General features: G+C 39.3%; 2 protein-coding genes across 5 annotated transcripts in view; one reads left to right on the top strand and one right to left on the bottom strand.

Annotated features, from left to right (window-relative positions):
- The first annotated feature begins 1774 nt into the window (after window positions 1-1774).
- On the top strand, window positions 1775-15366 carry ZNF518B (zinc finger protein 518B). Of its 3 annotated transcripts, none has more exons than XM_069014435.1 (2): window positions 1775-1938; window positions 9388-15366. In XM_069014435.1, the coding sequence occupies exon 2, from the start codon at window positions 9602-9604 to the stop codon at window positions 12827-12829; it is 3228 nt and encodes a 1075-aa protein (XP_068870536.1). In that variant the 5' UTR covers window positions 1775-1938; window positions 9388-9601; the 3' UTR covers window positions 12830-15366. The 3 variants fall into 3 exon arrangements, with proteins under 3 accessions (XP_068870536.1, XP_068870537.1, XP_068870535.1); XM_069014436.1 differs by lacking the exon at window positions 1775-1938 and adding an exon at window positions 2091-2306; XM_069014434.1 differs by lacking the exon at window positions 1775-1938 and adding an exon at window positions 2091-2349.
- A 703-nt stretch (window positions 15367-16069) lies between these two features.
- The window catches only part of CLNK (cytokine dependent hematopoietic cell linker), a 56794-nt gene continuing 53044 nt past the window's right edge, over window positions 16070-19819 (bottom strand). The window contains exon 19 of one of the 2 annotated variants that reach the window (XM_069014441.1): window positions 16070-16612. In XM_069014441.1, the coding sequence (XP_068870542.1) occupies window positions 16481-16612 (132 nt within the window). In that variant the 3' untranslated portion in view covers window positions 16070-16480. The remainder of the gene's footprint in view (window positions 16613-19819) is intronic. The other variant, XM_069014442.1, reaches the window with a different exon arrangement.

The raw sequence follows: 19819 nt of genomic DNA, 5'->3' as shown, positions 1-19819 counted from the left end.
TAGTCCTTTGTTATATCAACAGTCATCTTTTTTTTTTTTTTCAGACAGAAGCTCATCTAGCTGTTCCTTATGTGAAAGTTGAGAGCAAAGTACCTTTGATCATCCTTTTTACCTTTCATTGAACCTTTTCCGCTACTATTCTGTCTTTCCTGAGCTGAGGGAACTTAGAAACTCAAAGAGCTTTTAAAATGTGTAAAATCATGCATTTATACAGCAGTATTACACTGCTTTGTTCTCTGTTCTTTTTCAAATCTCAACATAAGGCTTATTTTTATGAACTGATTAAGCACTGAAGTGAGATTTTCACAGAAACTTTTTCTCAGGCCAAGATTTTGCTCCTTTTGCACAGTACTAGTCAGCTTAGAGTTGACTTTTTATTTGAAGTCAGGATGTTTTTCCTCACTGTGCATCACTTTTATTTATCCAAAACCTAATCTGCCCTTTTACTGTCTAGTTATCCAGTTGCATAATGTCCTTTTGCAGATCTTTAGTGGGATTTTGCCCTTAGGACCCTCAATAGCTTAGTATTAGAAGGCTGTCACTTGAGTGCCCAGCTCCCTTTTCAAGTGACTTGTATGTTGAACAGGTCCAAGCAGAGATTGATACAGCAGTGCACCCATCATCTATGCTACAAGGACCACACACTCACTCCATCTTTAACCAGCTATTCATAACAAGATACTCGGTCTTATGCCATTACTGTTTAGCTTCTTTGACAGTCTTTCTCAAAAGCCTTCTAGAAATCCCAACAGGCTCTATCAACCAGAAGACCTTCTTCATAAGTTTAAAAATATTCAGTAAACGATGGTGTTCCAAATTGCCAATTAAGAGTGTGTTCTTACACTGCTGATCTAAAGATGTAACAGACCCTTGAGGGCAACATCTCATTTTGGAACTGAAAAAATCATAGTTGAGAGGATTCTTTCCCCCCAGACCTCCCTGTCTATAGCTTTCCCTTTTCTTTTTCTGTGACCTGAAGAGCCTATCCCAAAATCCAAGATCCCTGAAGATGTGTGTCCATGCCTAGACAAGATCAAGCACTCTCAAATCATTCCAGCAGAGAACAGATTGGAAAATGTAAGTTACTGGTTTTGCTTATCACACAAAATCCATACTAACAGAGCAATCAGCAACACAGAGTTCAACTTTGAAGACATGTACCAAAAAGCTTCATTTCAAAGACCTCATTTGGCAAGACTTCTGGCCTGCGTTAGATATGGTTTGCTTTTTAAGTGATTTGATATTGAAGTGACATCAAAGGTACTTTATATGGCAAGGTGCAGTCAGTCAAATCCTCTTTTTCTCCCTTCAAATTCTGCTAAGAACACCTTATTTCAAAAGACATCCGGATTTCACAGGAAGGATCTGAATATACGCAACTACTACACCATTGTAGTACTTCATTGAGCAATGGCCATGAAATGTATGCCCACACCATACTCTAGCAAAACACAACGGAATCGAGGATGTAGAGAGGTTATTGGGAACAACGGCGCATCCTTTGGCCTGGTGTGTCAGAGTGGAGGGACGGCCAGCGGCCAACAACCCGAGGCTGCAGCTCCGCACACAGCGCAGCCCAGGGCTCTCTCTCCGCGTTCCCTCTTCCGCAGCCCGCTCCGCGGGCAGCGCGGCTCGCGCAGGGCGCTGAGGCGGGGCAGGTGCGGGGCTCGGTAGAGCTCTACGCGCGGCGGGCGGGGCGGCCGTGAGGTCAGTTCCGCCGCCGCGCGGGCGGGGGCCGGGCCGGGCCGGCGGCGGGGGGCTCGCCCGCCCTCCCTGCCGGGGTAAGCGCCGCAGGGCGGGGCGGCAGCGGCCGCGCAGGACGCGGGGCGGCGCTGCGCTTCTCGTGTGTCCGGAGACAACGGGCGCGGTGGCGGCTGGCGGGGTCAGCGCCGAGGGAGGCGGCCCTTCCTTCCTCCCCCTCGTCCCGCTCCGAGCCAGGTAAGGCCCCCGGGCCCGCGGCCGCCGCCGCCGCCGCCGCCGCCGCCCTGCCCGCCCGCGCGGGACCGCGGGGCCGGAGCGGGCGCGGCGGTGCTGCCCCCTGCGGGCCGGCGGCGGCACTGCGCGGCGGCGGGCGGAGGTTGCGCGGCCCGCGCAGCGCCGTCCCCGCACCGCGTCCCCCGCGGCGCCGCGCTCGGGCCCCGCACACGGGCAGCGAGCGGCCGAGGGAGGCCTCCCTTCTGCGGAGAGGCGGCAGCACTGATGCGTGCGTGGGCTGGATGCCCAAGAAAAGGAGATCCTTGGTGCTTGCTGTCTCGTGGACGCCATCAGGCCGCTTTGGACTCGTCTGGACTAAAGCTGTTGGCCAGGTTTGTCGTCTTGGTCATCCTCCTGAAGAAAAGGAGCTCTCGGGTTAGTAAATGTATTCATGAGCAAAATAGAACATCCCGTGTTTTGTGTGCAAATGAGGTTCTTTTGAGTATTTGGGCATAAGATTGGCTTAATTGAATTCCATATTGAATTTTGTTGCAAGACAATCTATCATTGTAAAGTGTTACATTGGACACTTAAAATAATTTAGACGTATAAACCGATTTTCTTCTAAATAAATGATCCAGTATTATTGTAGATGTAGCCAAAGTGTCCTGCAATGTACATTTAATTTAAAAAGTCTGGCTTATGTTTAAGAAGACTAATGGTGTTTTACAGGATTTTTCTAGCAGTCTGTTGTGCATTGTTACTGCAGTAGGTGGTTACAGTCAAGGCTCTTTTCTTGCACATACAAATAGTATGTGGCTAATTTTAGAAGGAATGAAATCTGTGGAAATCAATTTTAACACCTACATGAGTGCTTTGAGATCTGGGCATCGAGGGATGGATATGTGCTTTTAATGGGACTCTTCCCTCTCCCATTTTCCTCAGTGCCATACTTCCTTGCTGTGTTTCCTATAGGCCTTAGAGCTTGAGAGTAGGGTAATGCTTTATACTAGTCAGTATGCTCTGGATATACAGAAACTTTGAAAATCGTTGTAAATTGTGTGAAATGATGGAAAGAGCAGCACAGATTTAAAAAGTTGATTATACATGTAATAATAAACAACTCTATAAACGTCTCTGAGCACTCTCTAGAATACTGCTTTTGATATGGTAGTTACTTGGGAATGCCTTGTTTAGCTTATTGCAGGAAGACCACCAAGACACCACAATGATGTGACAGAAATAGATATCTTTCAGATACAAATAAAGCTAGGCCTTGTTCCTAGAGCCACAGGGAAGCAGACCTCCATTTCAGTAGAATGCTGCATAGTACATACATGTACCTGCCTCCATACAATGCCAAAAAACGTTAGGAGATTAGACATTTTTTCACTTATGCCTTCAAAAAATAGTGATTTCCTTTCAATCAGTGTTTTGCATGACTTTATAAGTAATAAATATTTTAAATGTAATTGATTTTTTTCTGTAGAGTGAAAGAACTGTATATTTCTAATAAAAATGTGCTCTAAAGACTTGATGCATGGTCCTTGATCTTCTTACTTGTCTGCATTGTCATTCCTCGGTCATTTTGCTTTGAAAAACCTCATGTGAATTTCAGCTACAAACCAAAAACTGTTACGACTGTGTGATTAGCTGTTATTGTCAAACAAAATGTCTTTTTAAGAAGAAATACTTGTAGACAAAATTTCTTTGCTGTATTTGAATTGCTTGTTATTAATACAAAATTAATTATTTTAATTAATACAATATGTAATACTTGAGTGAAGCACTTTGGATCTCTCCCAGTCATTAGGTCTAAAATTAGTGACTAGTAATTGCCAGCTGTGTAGTTGGGTCAGTAGAACAGTTAACTCTGCTGAACAGAGATAATCGATATTAAACGGTCAGTATATGGCATATACATATATATTCTTGTAAAATACAGACGAGGTTATTTTAAGCGTGCACAGGGATTTAAATTTTTCATAGAGGCTCAAATTTTACACACTGCATCCTCCTGATGCAGTGGTGCACAGTGTCTTCCAATTCTGTTTAAATTTCTTTTTCTTAGGTATGACTTACATGGGCTTTTCAGTACCAAAGCACACTCTGATTGTTGGCTGCAGTCTGTGATCTTTGTGTGTGAGGGGTGTGTGCTTTGCTGAAGTAAGGGCACATTTATTTGATCACATAGGCTAAATGCATCCTGCTCATCACACCCTTTTCATTGATAGCAGCATATAGTTTGAACTAAAGGAATGGAATATACATATTCTTCTTTGAAATGATGAACAAATTTTCAATGTATTTGAAGTAAGTAGAAGTTTCCAGTCTGACAGTGGCCACATCAGTGGTTTGTAACCTACTGCAGTGCAAAAACCCTTGTACTGGTTGAATTTAGCATAGTCAGCCTGCAGAGGATGTTTCATCCTGTTTTCCTTTGTTTTAATGGGTCTTTGTTTTTTAACCTTTATGTACATGGGATATCCACAGTTTGAAATGCCTTTTGATTTCTGTGGATCTGTTAATCTCTTGTGTCTTGAGCAGCGAAGTTCAAGATATGATAGTGTTGTGTGAAAGGCGGAAATGTTTGTTTCATTGAATGCCTGACCTTTTAATGTCACTGAATTGCAGGTGTTTGGTAGGAGTGAATGAGAAAATTTGGTTTATCTTTCTTGTGATGTCTTTTTTCCATGTGCTTCTAAGCTTTTGCATTTTTTTTTTCCAAACAAGGGCCTCTATTTTTTAATGTTTCCTAATTCAGATACTTTATTGTATTTCTGAATATTTTAATTTTTTTTTCTGAATTCATTCCTGTAAAGACAGTGACTAGAATTGATTTTGACACTCTTAGTGTCTCTTTACTTCATTTTTAATCCATCCTGTTCCTGTGTTTGCCATTGAGGCTCCTTGTAGACTTTGAGTTCTTCCTTTAATGATGTCTTTGGATTGGTCTGTGTGCACTGCGTATGATTATAACTTGAAAAATCAACTAATTATCTTTTAATTAAATCTTCTGTAGCATGTTTCTGCCAACCCTTCAAATACAAAAACAAATTTTTAGGGGAATTCCTCCCCTCCCCACCTCCCCCAGTGGTATGGAGCAAACATATGTGATGTTCACCTTCCTGTGTACATTGATGATCTCGGTTTTCTGAAGTAACCAGAATTTTTTTTTTTTTTTTTTAATACAGGCATGAAATGACAGTATAATTTTGGGCTTGTTTAGTCTAAAATAAGAATAAATTTGAGCTGGTTGTATAAAAACCTTTGTTATTAACTGGTCAGTGTTCAGGGTACATGGTGAAAAACTAGCTAGGAAGGCAGCAGAGATGTTACTTTGGCATCAACTGGTTATTTAGTTCTTTTTTTACCTTTCACTGGGTCTGGCTGGGATGGAGTTAAATTTCTTGAAAGCAGCCTGTACAGTGCTGTGTTTTGGATCTGTGGCTAAAACAGTGTTGATAACACGCTGGTGTTTCGGTTGTTGCTGAACAATGTTTGCACAATGTCAGGGTTTTCTTCCCCCTTCCCCCATCTCACTCTAGTGAGTAGGCATGGGGTGGGCAAGAGATTGGGAGGGCACAAAGCTGGGACAGCTGACCAGAATTGGTCTGGAGGATAGTTCACATCATACATATGCTATGCTCAGCCAAGAAATCTGGAAGTAGAGGAAGAAGGTCAGAGGGGGTTGCCTTCCAGGCTGCCTGCTGCTCACAGGCTGGCTGGGCATTGGTTTGCTTGTGGAAGGTGGTGAGTGATTTCCCTTATGTCACCTCCGTGCTTTTTTCTTTCTGTTAAACTGCCTTTGTCCTGACTCATAAACTTTCTTGTGCTTCTTCTCTACTTCACTCCCCGTGCTACTCAGGGAGGGGAGGGCGGGACACCAGCAAGCGGCTCTGTGAGTGCTTGGCTGCTGCCTGGGATCAACCTTCTGCACATGTGGAGCACAGGCACACACCAACACCTGAAACCTGCATTCTAGCAACATGGTATTTGTCACAAGTCTGCATGAAAGCATGGTTTTGGACTTAAATCACAGCAAACCTAGTTGTTTCCACTTTCCTACGTATAGCTGTTGGAATTAGGAAAATTTGGAAGGATTGCTAGCCTGTTCTTTGAATTACCTCTGTTAAGTTTTTCTGGCATGGTCTTGGACTGAGAAGCCCAGGACTGTTAAATTGAAGTGTTCTGGAAGTGTTGGCCTGTGTTTCTTGCCCCTTAAAAGGTTGTGGATTTTTTTACATGTTCTTCCAAAAGGTGAAATTTACAGAGTTTAAAAAAATACAAGAAAATTCTCTGGGTTTATAATACTTTTTTCTGTGGTCAAGGATGTTGATGGCATAAATTCTCTGTACTTAGCTTTCAGTCAGTTCACATGGAGGGCAGTTTCAGTATTAATGGATAGATGTTAACAGCGGAAAAGGGCAAATACTGATCTAGCTTCACCTTTTCTTTTCAAATGCCTTATTAGTTCTTTCTTAAGGCTGTATAGAAATGCATAAAGCATCTTTGGTTCTGGATCTTGAGCTTATCAAGATCTCTTACCATCTTTCTCCTGAAACAAAACAGTGGATCTCCTGAATGTAGGCCTGCCACCACACTTGTGTGTCAGTAGGTTCATCTTAAGTCTAGAAAGTGTTGCAGTAGCCAGGAAGGGGTGTTCCAGCTGAACTACCACAAACGTTTTGCTTTTCTTTCCTCTTTAGGATCGGGGTAATAGAGCACATAATGTAATCCACATTAGAATTGCTTAAAGAAAATTCTCCAGATCATGATACAGCAGTCATGTATACTTTCCTCCTTCCTGCAAGGCTGCCATTGATTTTTTTTCTGCATTGTGTATATTTTCACAGCTGTCTGCGTTGCAATGAGACGAGATTACTACAGTCCTAGAACTACCCACTAAGGAATTTTAGTGTACAGCCATCCATCTGCTTAAGAGTGAAAAGCTTGTTATGTTGTCCCTAACCAGTTTTCTAACTTTTTTTTACTGTTGTTTGTGGTTACATCAGTATACTTTGAAGACCCCTATCTTTAGGGCAGCATTCCTATAGCAGTTAGGGATATTGATGGAACATGAGATCATGGAATCACTGAGTGGTTTGTGTTGCAAGAGACCTTAAAGGTCATGTAGTTCAACCTGCTGACATGGGAAGGAGCACTTTCCACTAGACCAGGTTGCTCAGGGCTCCATCCAGCCTGGCCTTGAACACTGCTGGGGATGGGGCATCCACAACTTCATTGCGCAGCCTGTTCCAGTACCTCACCACCCTCACAGTAGTGAATTTCTTCCTAATATCTAATTTAAATCTACCCTTCTTCAGCTCGAAGCCATTCCCTGTTGTCTTATCACTGCATGTCCTTGTGAAAAGTTCCTCTCCAGTATTCTTGAAAGCTCCCTTTCAGTACTGGAAAGTGCTATAAGGTCTCTGTGAAGCCACCTCTTTAGGCTGAACAACCCCAACTCTCTCAGCCTGTCCTCATAGGAGAGGTGCTCCAGCCCTGTGATCAGCTTCGAATGGGTCCAGAGGAGAGCCACGAAACATCATCTTTGTGTTGGGGGCCCCAGAGCTGGATGCAGCAGCACTCCAGGTGGGGTCTCAAAAGAGCAGAGTAGAGGGGCAGAATTGCCTCCCTCAACCTGCTGGCTACTATGCTTTTGATGCAGTGCAGGATATGGTCGCTGTGAGTCCATAAGATGCAGAAAAACCATCTTGGATCAGATGTTTAGTCCTCTCAAGCTATTGGGGAGATCACAGAATTATTTAGGCTGGAAAAGACCTACAAGATCAAGTCCAACCTGTAACCCAGCCAAACCAACCACTAAACCATATCCTTAAGTCCGAGTCTGCATGTCTTTTTGTATCTCCAGGGATGGTAACTCCACCGCTTCTGTAGGCAACCTATTCCGATTCTTGACAACCCTTTCAGTGAAGAAATTTTTCTTAATATTCAATCTAAACGTCCCCTGGTGCAACTTGAGGCAATTTCCTCTCTTTCTGTCACTTGAGAAGAGGCTAACACCCACCTGGCTACAGCCTCCTTTCAGGTAGTTACAGAGAGCAATAAGGTCTCTCCTGAGCTTCCTTTTCTCCAGGCTCCACATCTCCCTCAGCCACTCCTCATAAGATTTACTCTCTAGACCTTTCACCAGCTCCGTTGCCCTTCTCTGGACTAACTTGAGCACCTCAATGTCTTTCCAATACCATAGTTTAATTTCTTGATTAATGTAAGGTTATTGTGATAGGAAGTGCTTGAGTGAACTCAGCACTATGCTTTTTGGAGTCTAAATCAGGCCCTGATCTCTATAGGTAGAGTTGGTGAGGATCTGAATTTCAGAAGCAGAAGCCTTTTGTTGGGTGTATTGAAAAATAGAAATAACCTCATGCTATCAAGTCTGTTTGTGATTGCAAGTGTGTGCAACAGTATGTCCATAACTAATGATGCTAGAATAAGAAAGGTGTTGATTGGACTTCGTGTATGTCTCAAAAGCATAATTTGGTTGTTTATTTTCCAAATAATAGTGGTCTCATAGTCTTGACAAAAGCTTAAAGGCTGAGATCTTCTTCCTGTTAAATATAGTAGAGAGAGAGAGTGCTGGAACCCGTGGGCCAAATATATTGCATATGTTAATGTGGTGTTTTATAGTGATACTACTGATCTCCCTCTTCCTTATGTTGCATTGTTTATTTTGCTTGATTGACATTCTGTTTTATTAGGATGAAGTGAATTATTTATGTGCTTGTCCACATACATACAAGCTATTACACTGTGATATTAATAGAAGAGAAAGTAATTAATTTTGCTGCCACAGATTGTTTTGACTTCATTACTTTGAGAACATGTGAAGCATAAATCACATCTTGTTACGAATTAATGTTCAAGACTGTTTGTATCAGAAACGTTGGCACTGATTAGAAAGGAACTTCCTTCTGTATGTCAGGAATTTCCGTGCTAACTTAAAAATTCTTTTATTTAAGAACAAACGAATAGTTCTGTGTTTCTAGTAACCAATGTATCCACATTCTGTTTCCCTGCTATTCACATATGAATGGCACTTGCAGTGTTTCATGTTATCTTGTCCTGGGTAGAGGGCTATATTTGAACTGAAATCATACTCTACTGCTCAGTGCTGTTATCAAGTATCTTGTTTGGCTTATAAATACATTTCTTAAGTGCAACATTTTTCATGACATGGGAGAAATGTCATGGACTCTAGGTTTTGATGCATAGCAGGTAATTATATGAATTTGGAAACATTTTGAATACGAGCAAATGTTAAAGGATTATTTGGTTTGGTATGTTTTAGAGTTATTGGTTGTATGTGCAGAATACAATCAGTGGTATATTAACAGTAGACTTGCACTCTGTAATTCAGCTGTAGTCCACTAATAGTTCAATTATTAGTTCATTGTATTTCAATGATCAGTGAATTGTAACTGACTTAATCTTCTGCTTTTTATTCTTTAGTGCTGCAAGTTGATTGACTAAGAACATGGACTATAACACAGATGCAGTTGCTTGAACATCATTTCTTCCAAAGCTTATATTCTGCAGATTGCTGGCCTGAATGATTGACTGATTGATTGATTGATAAGCAACATACACAAGACTAATACCAAGAAAACATTCTGTCTGTTGCTGCTGTGTTTAATGAAACTGGTGCAGAGTTGCTTCTTCTGAAATGCAGTTGAAAAAAATGAGGGAAATTTTACCAAGATTGTACCCTGGCCAAATTAATGATGAAAATAATTCCTTAACTACATCGCCAAAGCAATCTTCTGATGATAAAACAAATCCATCAAAAGGGGCAGATGACCAAAACTGCTGTTACCAAGGAACTGAGGCTGAGAACAGTAAGTTGTCACTGATAAGCTGTATAAAATGCAGAAGTGTTCAGAAAATTTCAGTGCAAGATATAGAAAAGCATAAGAAGCTTGAGTGGACTGAAGACAAAAATTTCATCTGCAAGAAGTGCAGTCATATTAAACCACCAGCTTTCGATTTTGTTCCTGAGGGTGCCAATGCTGCAAACTATGAAAAACGTGAAAGAAAAACCCCTAGTAAAACCCAGAAAACATTTAAAGTAAAAAATTTTCTGCCCGGTAAATACTACTGTGATAAATGCAGATTTTCAACAAAGGATCCTTTACAGTATAAAAAGCATGTAGGGCAACATGAGGAAATTAAGTTTCTTTGTTCCCACTGTAGTTATGTATCCTACACCAAAGGAGAATTCCAGAGACATTTGGTGAAACACACTGGAACTTTTCCGTATCAGTGTGAATACTGTGAATATGGTGCTGTTAGGCATGACTATATAGTTAAACATACGAGAAGAGTACATGAAACACCCAGAAAACGGCTGTCAAATACTCTCATAAACCACAAGCAAAAGAAGCAGAGTCAAAGCACTTTATGTAAAAAGCAGAAATACAATAAAATTCCTTTCCAGGATGAACTTTCAAATTTGTCTTCAAATATGGTTTGTGAGATTCCAGGTAAACCAACTAAAACAGTCTGCTCGTCTCAAAATGTAGAATGCAGCATAAACACATCATCAGTCCAGGATAAGACAACATTGGAGCCATCTGAAATGAGTGTATGTGAGAATCAAAGTGTGGAGGTTGAGGTTTATTCCCCAAAAACAGAGCCTTTACAACCTGGGATGCCTTTAACAGTAATTGCACCATCTGAACTTGTAGTTCCTTCTAACTGTTTAGCTCAGATAGTAGAGCTTAAAATAGTGAATGGAGCGCAACAGCTGGTTCTTAAACTAATTCCTATGAAAGAAGCAACTTATAAGTCTGTGAACTGTGCTGAAGAAGAACTTGAGAATCAAGGTACAGAACGATCTGCAGAAATAAAAAAAACATCTGTGTCTCAAAATGAGTTACTTACCATGGAAGTGAATGTAAACAAATTATCCAGTGTTAGTAACCAGCTTAATGTGGATAGTACGTATGACAAGAATTCTGAATGTTTTTATTCTTATTCTCAACTCTCAGACTGTAGCTCTGTATCTATACAGAGGGAAGACACATCAAAATTATGCTTTCATTTGGTGAAAGGTATTGATGTCCATTCAGGTGTTATAGAACTTTGTTCTCCATCTCTGGTGATGAACAGTACTGAAAAAAAAAGTGATCTTAAATCCTCAAGGGGGAAAGTAGATGGAAAAAATAATTTACATTGTGATCTGTATTGTTATGAAGAAGGTGAGGATATATACCGTCCAAAATATGCTTCTGTTTCTGAAGGTAAAAGTTCCAAGAACATTTCAGTAGAAGCTGCTCAGGAGGGCAAAAATTTTTCTGCAGTCCATAAAGAAAAGGATACACTGTGTGTGAAGAGGGTTGACAAAGAATGTAGGAGTCTACCAGTCAGCTCTACCGAAGCACATTTAGCTGGAAAGGGTTTTCATAAAAAACCTGTTACATCTTCTGAGGCAGGAAAAAACTTTCATGTTACTAAAACTCCACCTTTTGAGGATATAACTTTCGGCTTTAGCAAAGTAAAGAGAGATGAAACCATAAGTCAAAAGAATAGTCATCTTCTGGAATCACTAGAACTACAGAAGATGGAAAATAAAGGCAAACCTTTTGAAGGACCTGTTATTTCATCTGTATTTTCTCTTAGCTCTGGGACTGAAAATGTTCCAGAGGATGTCAGATGGGATGACACAACACACAGGAAGAAATCAGCAACATTGCTGTGTAGAAAGATTGCTCAGCTCATGTCTGCTGCTGAACCTAACATGAAATCCTTGAGATGTCAATCTTCTAATAAAAAGTTGCTTTTGCCGCAAGAAAGTTCAGCAAGCTGTGAGAGAGTTGTTTGTGCCACTGAAGTGGAACAACCTGCAAATTTGTCTCAAGTGCATGGTGGAAGAAGTGTGATCAGTAGTGAAGAACACAGTGAAGATCAGCTCTTTACATTTGCAAGAACTTCTAAAAACAGGGTAACTAAAAATTCCCATGTTGCTTCCCCAGTGTTTATCCCCAAAGGGACAATGCTGAGAGTGCTGAATGCTACTAGCAGTCAAAGCTCATACGGAATAGAAAACAGGAGTGAAATATCAGCTCCTGTGCATTGCAATGAAATGTTTCTGCCTCGCCCGGTCCCTGTCAGTGTTTCTGAGACACTTAGCAGTAATTTCCCATGTTTGCCTAATCAGAGCGAGCCAAATGCTGAGTCCCGAACTATATCACTCAGGCAAAGACCAAAGCGAGAGGCAAGTGTCAAAAATAACAGCAAGCAAACTGCTGCACCATTTCAGAAAAGCAGTGATGTCAGCAAGCAAAGCAAGCCCTATTCAAAAAGTCAACTAGGTCCCAAAAATAAGGCAAAACAAGCAAACTTCAGAGAACTTCCTAAGAGGAAAACAAGAGCTCAGTCGGAAACCACTTCAAGTTCTGATATGTCATGCCTGTTGACAGCAAGACGTCTGCGACTTGTTCCTCTGAAAACAAATCAGTTGATAAAATGCCCTCGTCGTAACCAGCCAGTTGTGGTACTAAACCATCCTGATGTTGATTCACCAGAGATAATTAATGTCATGAAGACTATCAACAAGTATAAAGGTCAAGTCCTGAAAGTAGTTCTGTCAGAAAGGACAAGTAGTTGTCTTGGTGTCAAACGTTATCGAAAGCGTCTTACTCTTCAGAATGTTGAGATGGGAAACCAAGCAAAAAAGCAGAGTATGCTAAAAATGAAGCTAAAAAAGACCCATAAAAACAACTACCAAGTGGTGGAAAGTTCACCAGCTGAAGCACTTCAGTGTCTGTTTAAGTGTTGGTTTTGTGGAAGAGTATATATGGACCAAGAAGAATGGATAAGTCATGGACAGAGGCACTTAATAGAGGCAACCAAGGGTTGGGATGTTCTTTCTCTTCAAGCAAAAAGACATTAAGTGAGAGACTAGGGGAGGTTTCTCTTGTTTTTCTAGTGAGTGCCACTAACTTGCTTGGAACGGAGGATTGAAATAACTGCTTTATTTTGCCAAAAGTCCTCTACTGTTAGCAAAGCGAAGAAGAGAGTAGAGGTACAGAGAGATAGAGAAGCTGATAGTGAGGATTAAGCACTACTTTGCACTCTTGTGTTTGAAATTTATACTGGAGGTCAGCTTCATCTGTTCCATAGGAGAAATTTGAAGATTTGCTATGCAAACATCTTTCTTGTTACCTTAGGATACTGTGCTTTATGTGGTTTGTGCTAGGTCTGTATGGATTAAAGTCTTAGATGATGAGATCTTTGTAAATTTAGCAGGATTTAGTTTGCTTTATTGCAGCATGGTGTTTCAGAGATCGAGCACATCTGTATGGAAATGCACCTTTGGTCCTCCATGGACAGCAAGTGTATGTCATAGGGTTTAGTGGCAAATTAAGCACTACGCATAAAAAGTAAAATTTAAATGCAAGTGCTCTGTTTCAGTGAAATAAAAACACTTCTGCTGACTTCAGAGGAGATAGAAGGGTGTAAATGAAAAATCTATGGAATCAGTTACTCCCGCTAGGTCAGATAGCACTAAAAAATTTAATTTTATTTAGTACTTAGTCTTTACCTAGACTATATTGTGTAGATGTGGGGCAGCAGAACACTGTCAGGATTCTGTATCATCAAGCCAGAGACACCATCAGGCTTGGGCTGATAGCGAAAAGCACTTCTCTTTATGGCCACAAGGCTGTTCTGAAATAGTCTTAGCCAAACATAAACCCTCTACCACCTTGTGTGTGATAGAAGCATTTACAGAACTCAGTATTTGGTTAGAACTCTAGTTGGTGAGCTTATTTACGGGGGAACTTGCTGAAGGTGAAGACTTTTCAAAGTGAAAAGCCATGTTGCACAGCTTTTACATTGACAGTGTTGAACCAGATTTTCAGTGCAATCTTTCATCATGCTTAAGAATTTAGATGTTGTTACAATTTATTTTTTGTAGGCCTCAAATTGATACAAGCATGTGCCTAGTTACAGATTATGTCTGATGTGTACTTCAGTGCAGTGTAAACATTGCTCAGTTGCTTAAACACTTCTCTAAATCAGGGCCAAATTACAGTTTTTAGTACAAAAGAGGGATGGATGACACTGAAGTTACTGTTTTGTATGTGAGCTATGGATGTTTCTCTTCATCTTGTCAATTTTAAATCATTTTAGAATCATATAGAATGAAGTATATTGAAGCACATACAATTGAAAAAATGTGTTACAGTTTTAGAAATATGAAAATCAATACTGACTAATGCTGGATGTGTGTTCTATGTTTGAACTGGGACTTCTCTGGTAAACTGGTAGTCCCTAACTCTTTTCACTGATGGTGCATTTTTGTAAACAGTTTAGCTGGAAATATTTTTTTATATACTCCAGCAGATTATACATTGTTTTGATAAAATATTTATCATATCTACATTGAAATGTAAATATTTTAAAACTACACCTGACTGAGGTTTATTTTCAAAACCACTTATTGCTTTCCCATAATTTTGCAATACAGTGTTAAAAACCTTCAGATAGTTGGTGCTTTAAGTCAGATCTTTTTCGTCATGTACGCATGGAAAATTTTTATATCATTTGTAGCAGACTAGTCTATTCCACAGAACAAATTTTGTTTTTCCTGTTTTGTCAATAATAAGGAAATGACAGTTCTCATTTTATATTCAAATGGAATTATATTTTTTTAGATGGGTACACTAGAGGGTTTTTTTTTTTTTTCACTTCATATACTTTGATGCCAAACCTAACAGTGCTATTTGCATTTTCAATGGTGAAAATAGTTTCCATTTTAAAATTCTGGTGTATCATATACAATAAATACTGAAAATACGAAAAACCCCATGGTTAGCATTCCTCTTTTGTTTTAATTCCTTTGGTCCAGGTTACTGATTGAATTAATTTTGTTTCTGTGAAGCTACCAAATAAATAGTTTTGAATTTGCTTTGTAAGAGTTGTCACTGGCAAAATCAGAACATTGCTCATGAAAGCTGTGCTGGGGGAGGTGTTGCTGCTCAGCTTTATAAACTCTGGGTGGTTTAAGTATACTAGCAATGCTTGTCTTCTGTAAGCAAATTTACTGTTTACTTTAGTAAACATCTGCAAAGCTCTGTATGTCACTGCCATAATCTGTTATTTAAATTGTTAAGACTTGGGGTTTTTATGGTTTTTAATTTATAATTTTTTTTGGTTTCAACGTGAAAACCTTTTGTAAGTTAAATTGTATTGTGGTTATGAAATTTTTAAAGCAGATTATGTCATGCTTTTTTTTATGAGCTCTGCTAAATTCTACTTTTTTTTTTTAGCAGCTTCTGTTTTATTACTTTTATTATTGGATAAAATTATAATAGAAATCCTTCACATTTAACAGTCTCATCAGTTTGAGAGAAATAATTTACAGTGGATGTTTTCTTCCCTTTTGATGCAGCACTGAGAAATAAAAAGGTTGCAAGAAAATAACAATCAACTGCTAAATTTTTTTAGAGCTAGTTTGTGCCACTACATAGTATGTCATAAATTGGGTTGGAATGTTGTGGTTTTGGGCTTGAGTGGTTTTATTCTTCTTGTTTCTATTCTATAAGGATAAAGTAACTGAGGTTTCTTTTTTGCTATACTACATTTACCTAGTCAAACTTCTGAGTGTGGTTAGGAAGATCATTGATGCTGTGCAGAAAAAATCCCTTTATATAAATACGAAATTTTCCTTTTTTCCTTTATATACGTACCAAACTTATCTAGGCTTCCAAAACTCAAATTGTATGAATAAATATTTCTGTGGTTTTTTCCTAGAAAAATACTCACATTCTTATGTTCTTTGCTCATACACACTGGAGCATGTTTTCTTGCTGATTTTGAAATACATCTATGCTTCCTACTGATGATTTTTATCTCTACATTTGCACATGGTATGAATTCAAAGTGACTGTTTGCATAATGGTTCTATTATGTAAGTGTTTGAAGGCTCAGGTATGGAATACAAGTATCTGCTTAAGCTAAAGAATGAGTGTTCTTTGAGTAATAGAATTTACATAATTACAACTAGCTTTATAATCTCCAATGCCTATAAGATTCAGCTGACACTAACTCTAGTGGCAGCTGAGCACAACTTGTTGAGCAAACATATGCACACCACATGAAATTTTTAGACAGTGAGAACTCTGACATGCAGTGTTTCATGTATATTTTTAAAAGCAAGAATATTTATTTAATGACTGTGGTATACTTTATTAGGTGTTGTTACTTAGCAGAGTTTCAGTGACATTTAGGTAAGCAATGGCGAGTTTCATTTTCATCTTAAGTTAGATGGTAGAGTGCAAGATAAGCAAATTGGTCAGTCATTCTCAAGATACCAGGAGTCTCCCTCAACACCTTCTTGGGAATTAATACATGGACATATTCTTTACTTTTATCCTCAAAGTGAAAATGCAACAATCAAAAAATGGAGTAGATCTGTAGAATGCTTCATTATATTTTGGGGAGCTCCTTGCTCAGAAGGCTCATCTGATTCTTGAGACATTTAAATAACTGTTCTATTTATATCTATACAGATGAATCATTGACAATAAGGCAGAACACATCAGGATGGCTGGAATGGATGTGTGAGGTAGCATTGTTCTCTGTGGTTTCCTGACTGATCCCTTCCGTCAATGAGTGTTATGGGAACAGATTTGTAGAATTCAATGATCTCTTCCACAGAATTAAATTTCTGCTGGGGGGGGAAAGATAGTAATCAGTGACTGAAAATGAAATTGCTAGATGGTTTAATCTATAATATTAGAAGACTTGCAAATAACAGTATTAAAAAATAGGTAGTATTTTGCGTGGAATTAGATGGAAGCAATTCTAAAAGGAAAAGCACCATATTTTGATCCTGCTATTTCTTTTTTGTGTCTGTATCTTGTGCAGGACAAAGCAACTAGCTCCTGTGGGCAAAAAGGGAGCATGTCTAAGCCCTGATAATGCAGTATTACCTATAACAGCTTGTGATGCCAGATGTGATGATAGATCTTGAAACGATTAAGCAACTATAAATTCTTACCAACTTTTTCCTGCCACGAGTTTCACTTTCATGATATTTTACTCTGCAAGTTTCAATGTACCTTATTAAATGTATGCTTTATTTTCCCATTCAGTTTATTGAGACAGTTGCTATAGATTACTTTTGAAGTATGGAGCAAGAAGCATCTTTTTCTCTCACACCCCAAAAAATGAGATCCTCCAAGCAACTCCTGAAGTGATAAAGGTCTGGTTCAAGGTTGCTGATCTGATCAAAGAGCAACAGAAAGCTATCCAAGGTGTTTATTCTCATCTGTCCTCTGGAAACATCCCATTCCAATGGTTAGCAGTCCTTCAGTTTAAATAGTTCTCTTCCCTGTGTGTAACTTCTAAGCTCTCATCACACCACAAAGCCCTCATCAGTGTTTTCCTCTTGAGCTGTTCTCTGGGCTCATTGGTATTAAACCACCAGAACCACACACAGTAATGAAAGCTTGCTTTGACACTAATACTTATCACATACTTATATGACATTTACTCTGAGCATAGATCTTCATTGTACACCTGGTGGTGTCTCATGGTAGTGTCTGTCACCCCTACCTGATTCACACCTAGTTTATAACAACAGAATCTGATTAAATGTGTGAGTTGATGAAACTGTTCTTGTATTAAGATGAAAATTATTTGATCTCAAAGCCAGTATGGTAATTTTTTAAAGTTTGGTTTTGATAATTTTTACTCATATGCATTTGTTCTACTTTGCTGTTTTGTCTTTGCTTATGTTCAGAGTCACTGCTGCTGCTGAAAACTGAGTCAAAACTGGTCTGTATTTCATGCTGTATGAAAGTAATCCTTACTTTTTTTATTCTTAATTAACTCTTTGCCAGCACCACTTCTTTTCCTGTTTTCTAATGTTTTCTGTTGGTTGGGAAGTTAAAAGGTAAGCCAATCTCTACTGTTCATAGGAATTTTCTATCTGCAGGTCTCCAGACTGTTCTGGGGAGATGGGAATGGGGTCTCAAGGATTGCTTGTGAAAGGTGTAGTTCTGAATTGTGTTCGGAAGGTGGTAAAACTACTGTCAGTGGGGGAGGCATTGTGGAAGTGCTCCCTAATATGCTTGGATGGTGGCTGCTGAAGGTAGGTGGAGCTAATCCACGTGGCTCATATGGAAATGAATCCAGTGAAATGGTGTGACTGGTATGACTGATAGTTTGAAGATGAAAGGTAGCTGCAAATGCAGTGGTGAGGATGGAGAAAGTGTCTGTGGCTGGAACAGGAAGATCCAGAGATACACATTGGGCTGTGCTCTAAACTTTGTAGAACAGGCACCAAGTTGAAGAGTAGCCTACTTCTGCTTTTCATTTTTAGTTACTGCATTGGGAGTTGAGACTGATTCTACAGACATGCTAAAACATGTATTTATTTGTGGCAGATCTAATTTTGAAGAGGCGATAAAAAAAAAATTTAAATTTTGTGTCATGATCAGCTTTAAATGTGAAGAAGGCTTGTGTTTCATCATCTTCAAAAGAACTATGCACATGAAAAAAGGCAGTGTTACAGGGATCTCTGGATCTTTAATAGTGAAATTGTCTGGAGTAGAGGAAGGCAACAGCCAAGTAAAGGGTGCTCAGGGTAGCAGTTTTGAATGTAAATTCCTGAATTCCATGTATGCCTCATTTGGAGATCTCATCTTTATAGCTTTATGTAATTTGGCCTTTAGAAAGCTCAGAATAGTATGTTAAATACGTACGCAGGTGTGAACATCTGTGGCTAAATAGCTAGCAAAAGTTGTACCTCCACTAAGAGAGTAAGTGATTTTCATTTTTTTTACCCTTCTCCTTCTATTTATTATATTAGAGTTTGATACTAATTTAGCTGCATGGAACTTCAGTTACTTTTACCATAAAAATCTGATGATCAACCCGTTTTTTTCCCCCTTATGGCCTTATAGGGTTACATGAGAGCTTATGATAGAAGCACTCATGAGAGTTAAATACATTTAAAAAAACCTGTTAATTTAAAATCTTATTTGATGATACAATATGTTAGCAACCTGTATGCTGTTTAGTAAAAATCAAAAGTTGCAATAAGGTAGGGAAAACTTAGAATAATTATATTTATGCGTAAGGAAAAACATGTTTTAATGGATGAAAATAGACTAATTCAAAAGTGAAAACATACTGCAGAAAATCTGTTAAGACCAAACCCCTGAATAAAATCACCAACTGGGGAGAAATGTAATAGGTCTGCACATACTTGTTGGCATTTAGGTTTCTTTCTCTTTGGCTGGTGAAGAGGGAATATTCAGCTAGTCTTGATAGAGCAGCTAGGTCTGGCTGCACTGCAAAATGTGGTGTAACAAAGGTAATCCCTGTGGAGGGACAATGCAGAGTGCTCTGGAAAGCATTTTAACAGGTACTAGAAAATTACAGGCAGCAATTTGCTGTAATTCACAGCCTTACAAAGTGTTTTCACCATCTTTGGAAAGAAAACTTAGATGAGCTGCAAAAATTAGGTGACAGGTTTTCAAGAAAGAGCCTTTTTGGGGAATCCTTTGAGACTGCCTGAGATGGAGGAAGCTTTTCTGGGCAATGATTGTTCATTACTGCACATGTGCTTTGTGCCCAGTTCTATTTTCATGTCTACTGCTGAGAATAATACATAGGAGTGGAAGATTGCCATGTTTGTGATTCCTGGCACAGCGCTTAGTTGACCAGCAAAGCAATTCTGATTTTTTTCTGTCATGCTTGATCTATGGGAAGGTTTGAGTTAAAGAGAAAGAATCCTCAAAGAAGGTGGCATAAGGTAAGGAGTCATGATTTGGCCTGGTAGAGCCAAGCCTTGGATGGACTGTGTGTTTTTAACTAGATGCTTGGAATCCTTATTTTGGAGTTGATACTTTGCAATTTGACTTGTCAG

The sequence above is a fragment of the Aphelocoma coerulescens genome, chromosome 4 (genome assembly GCF_041296385.1).
Source record: "Aphelocoma coerulescens isolate FSJ_1873_10779 chromosome 4, UR_Acoe_1.0, whole genome shotgun sequence".
In the NCBI taxonomy this organism is placed as follows: Eukaryota; Metazoa; Chordata; class Aves; order Passeriformes; family Corvidae; genus Aphelocoma; species Aphelocoma coerulescens.
The sequence above is the reverse complement of the archived record's forward strand: the minus strand, read 5'-3'. Positions and strand labels throughout refer to the sequence as shown.

Coding starts and splice junctions, on each gene's coding strand:
- ZNF518B (XM_069014435.1), top strand. CDS start 9,602: ATGCAGTTGAAAAAAATGAGGGAAATTTTACCAAGATTGTACCCTGGC.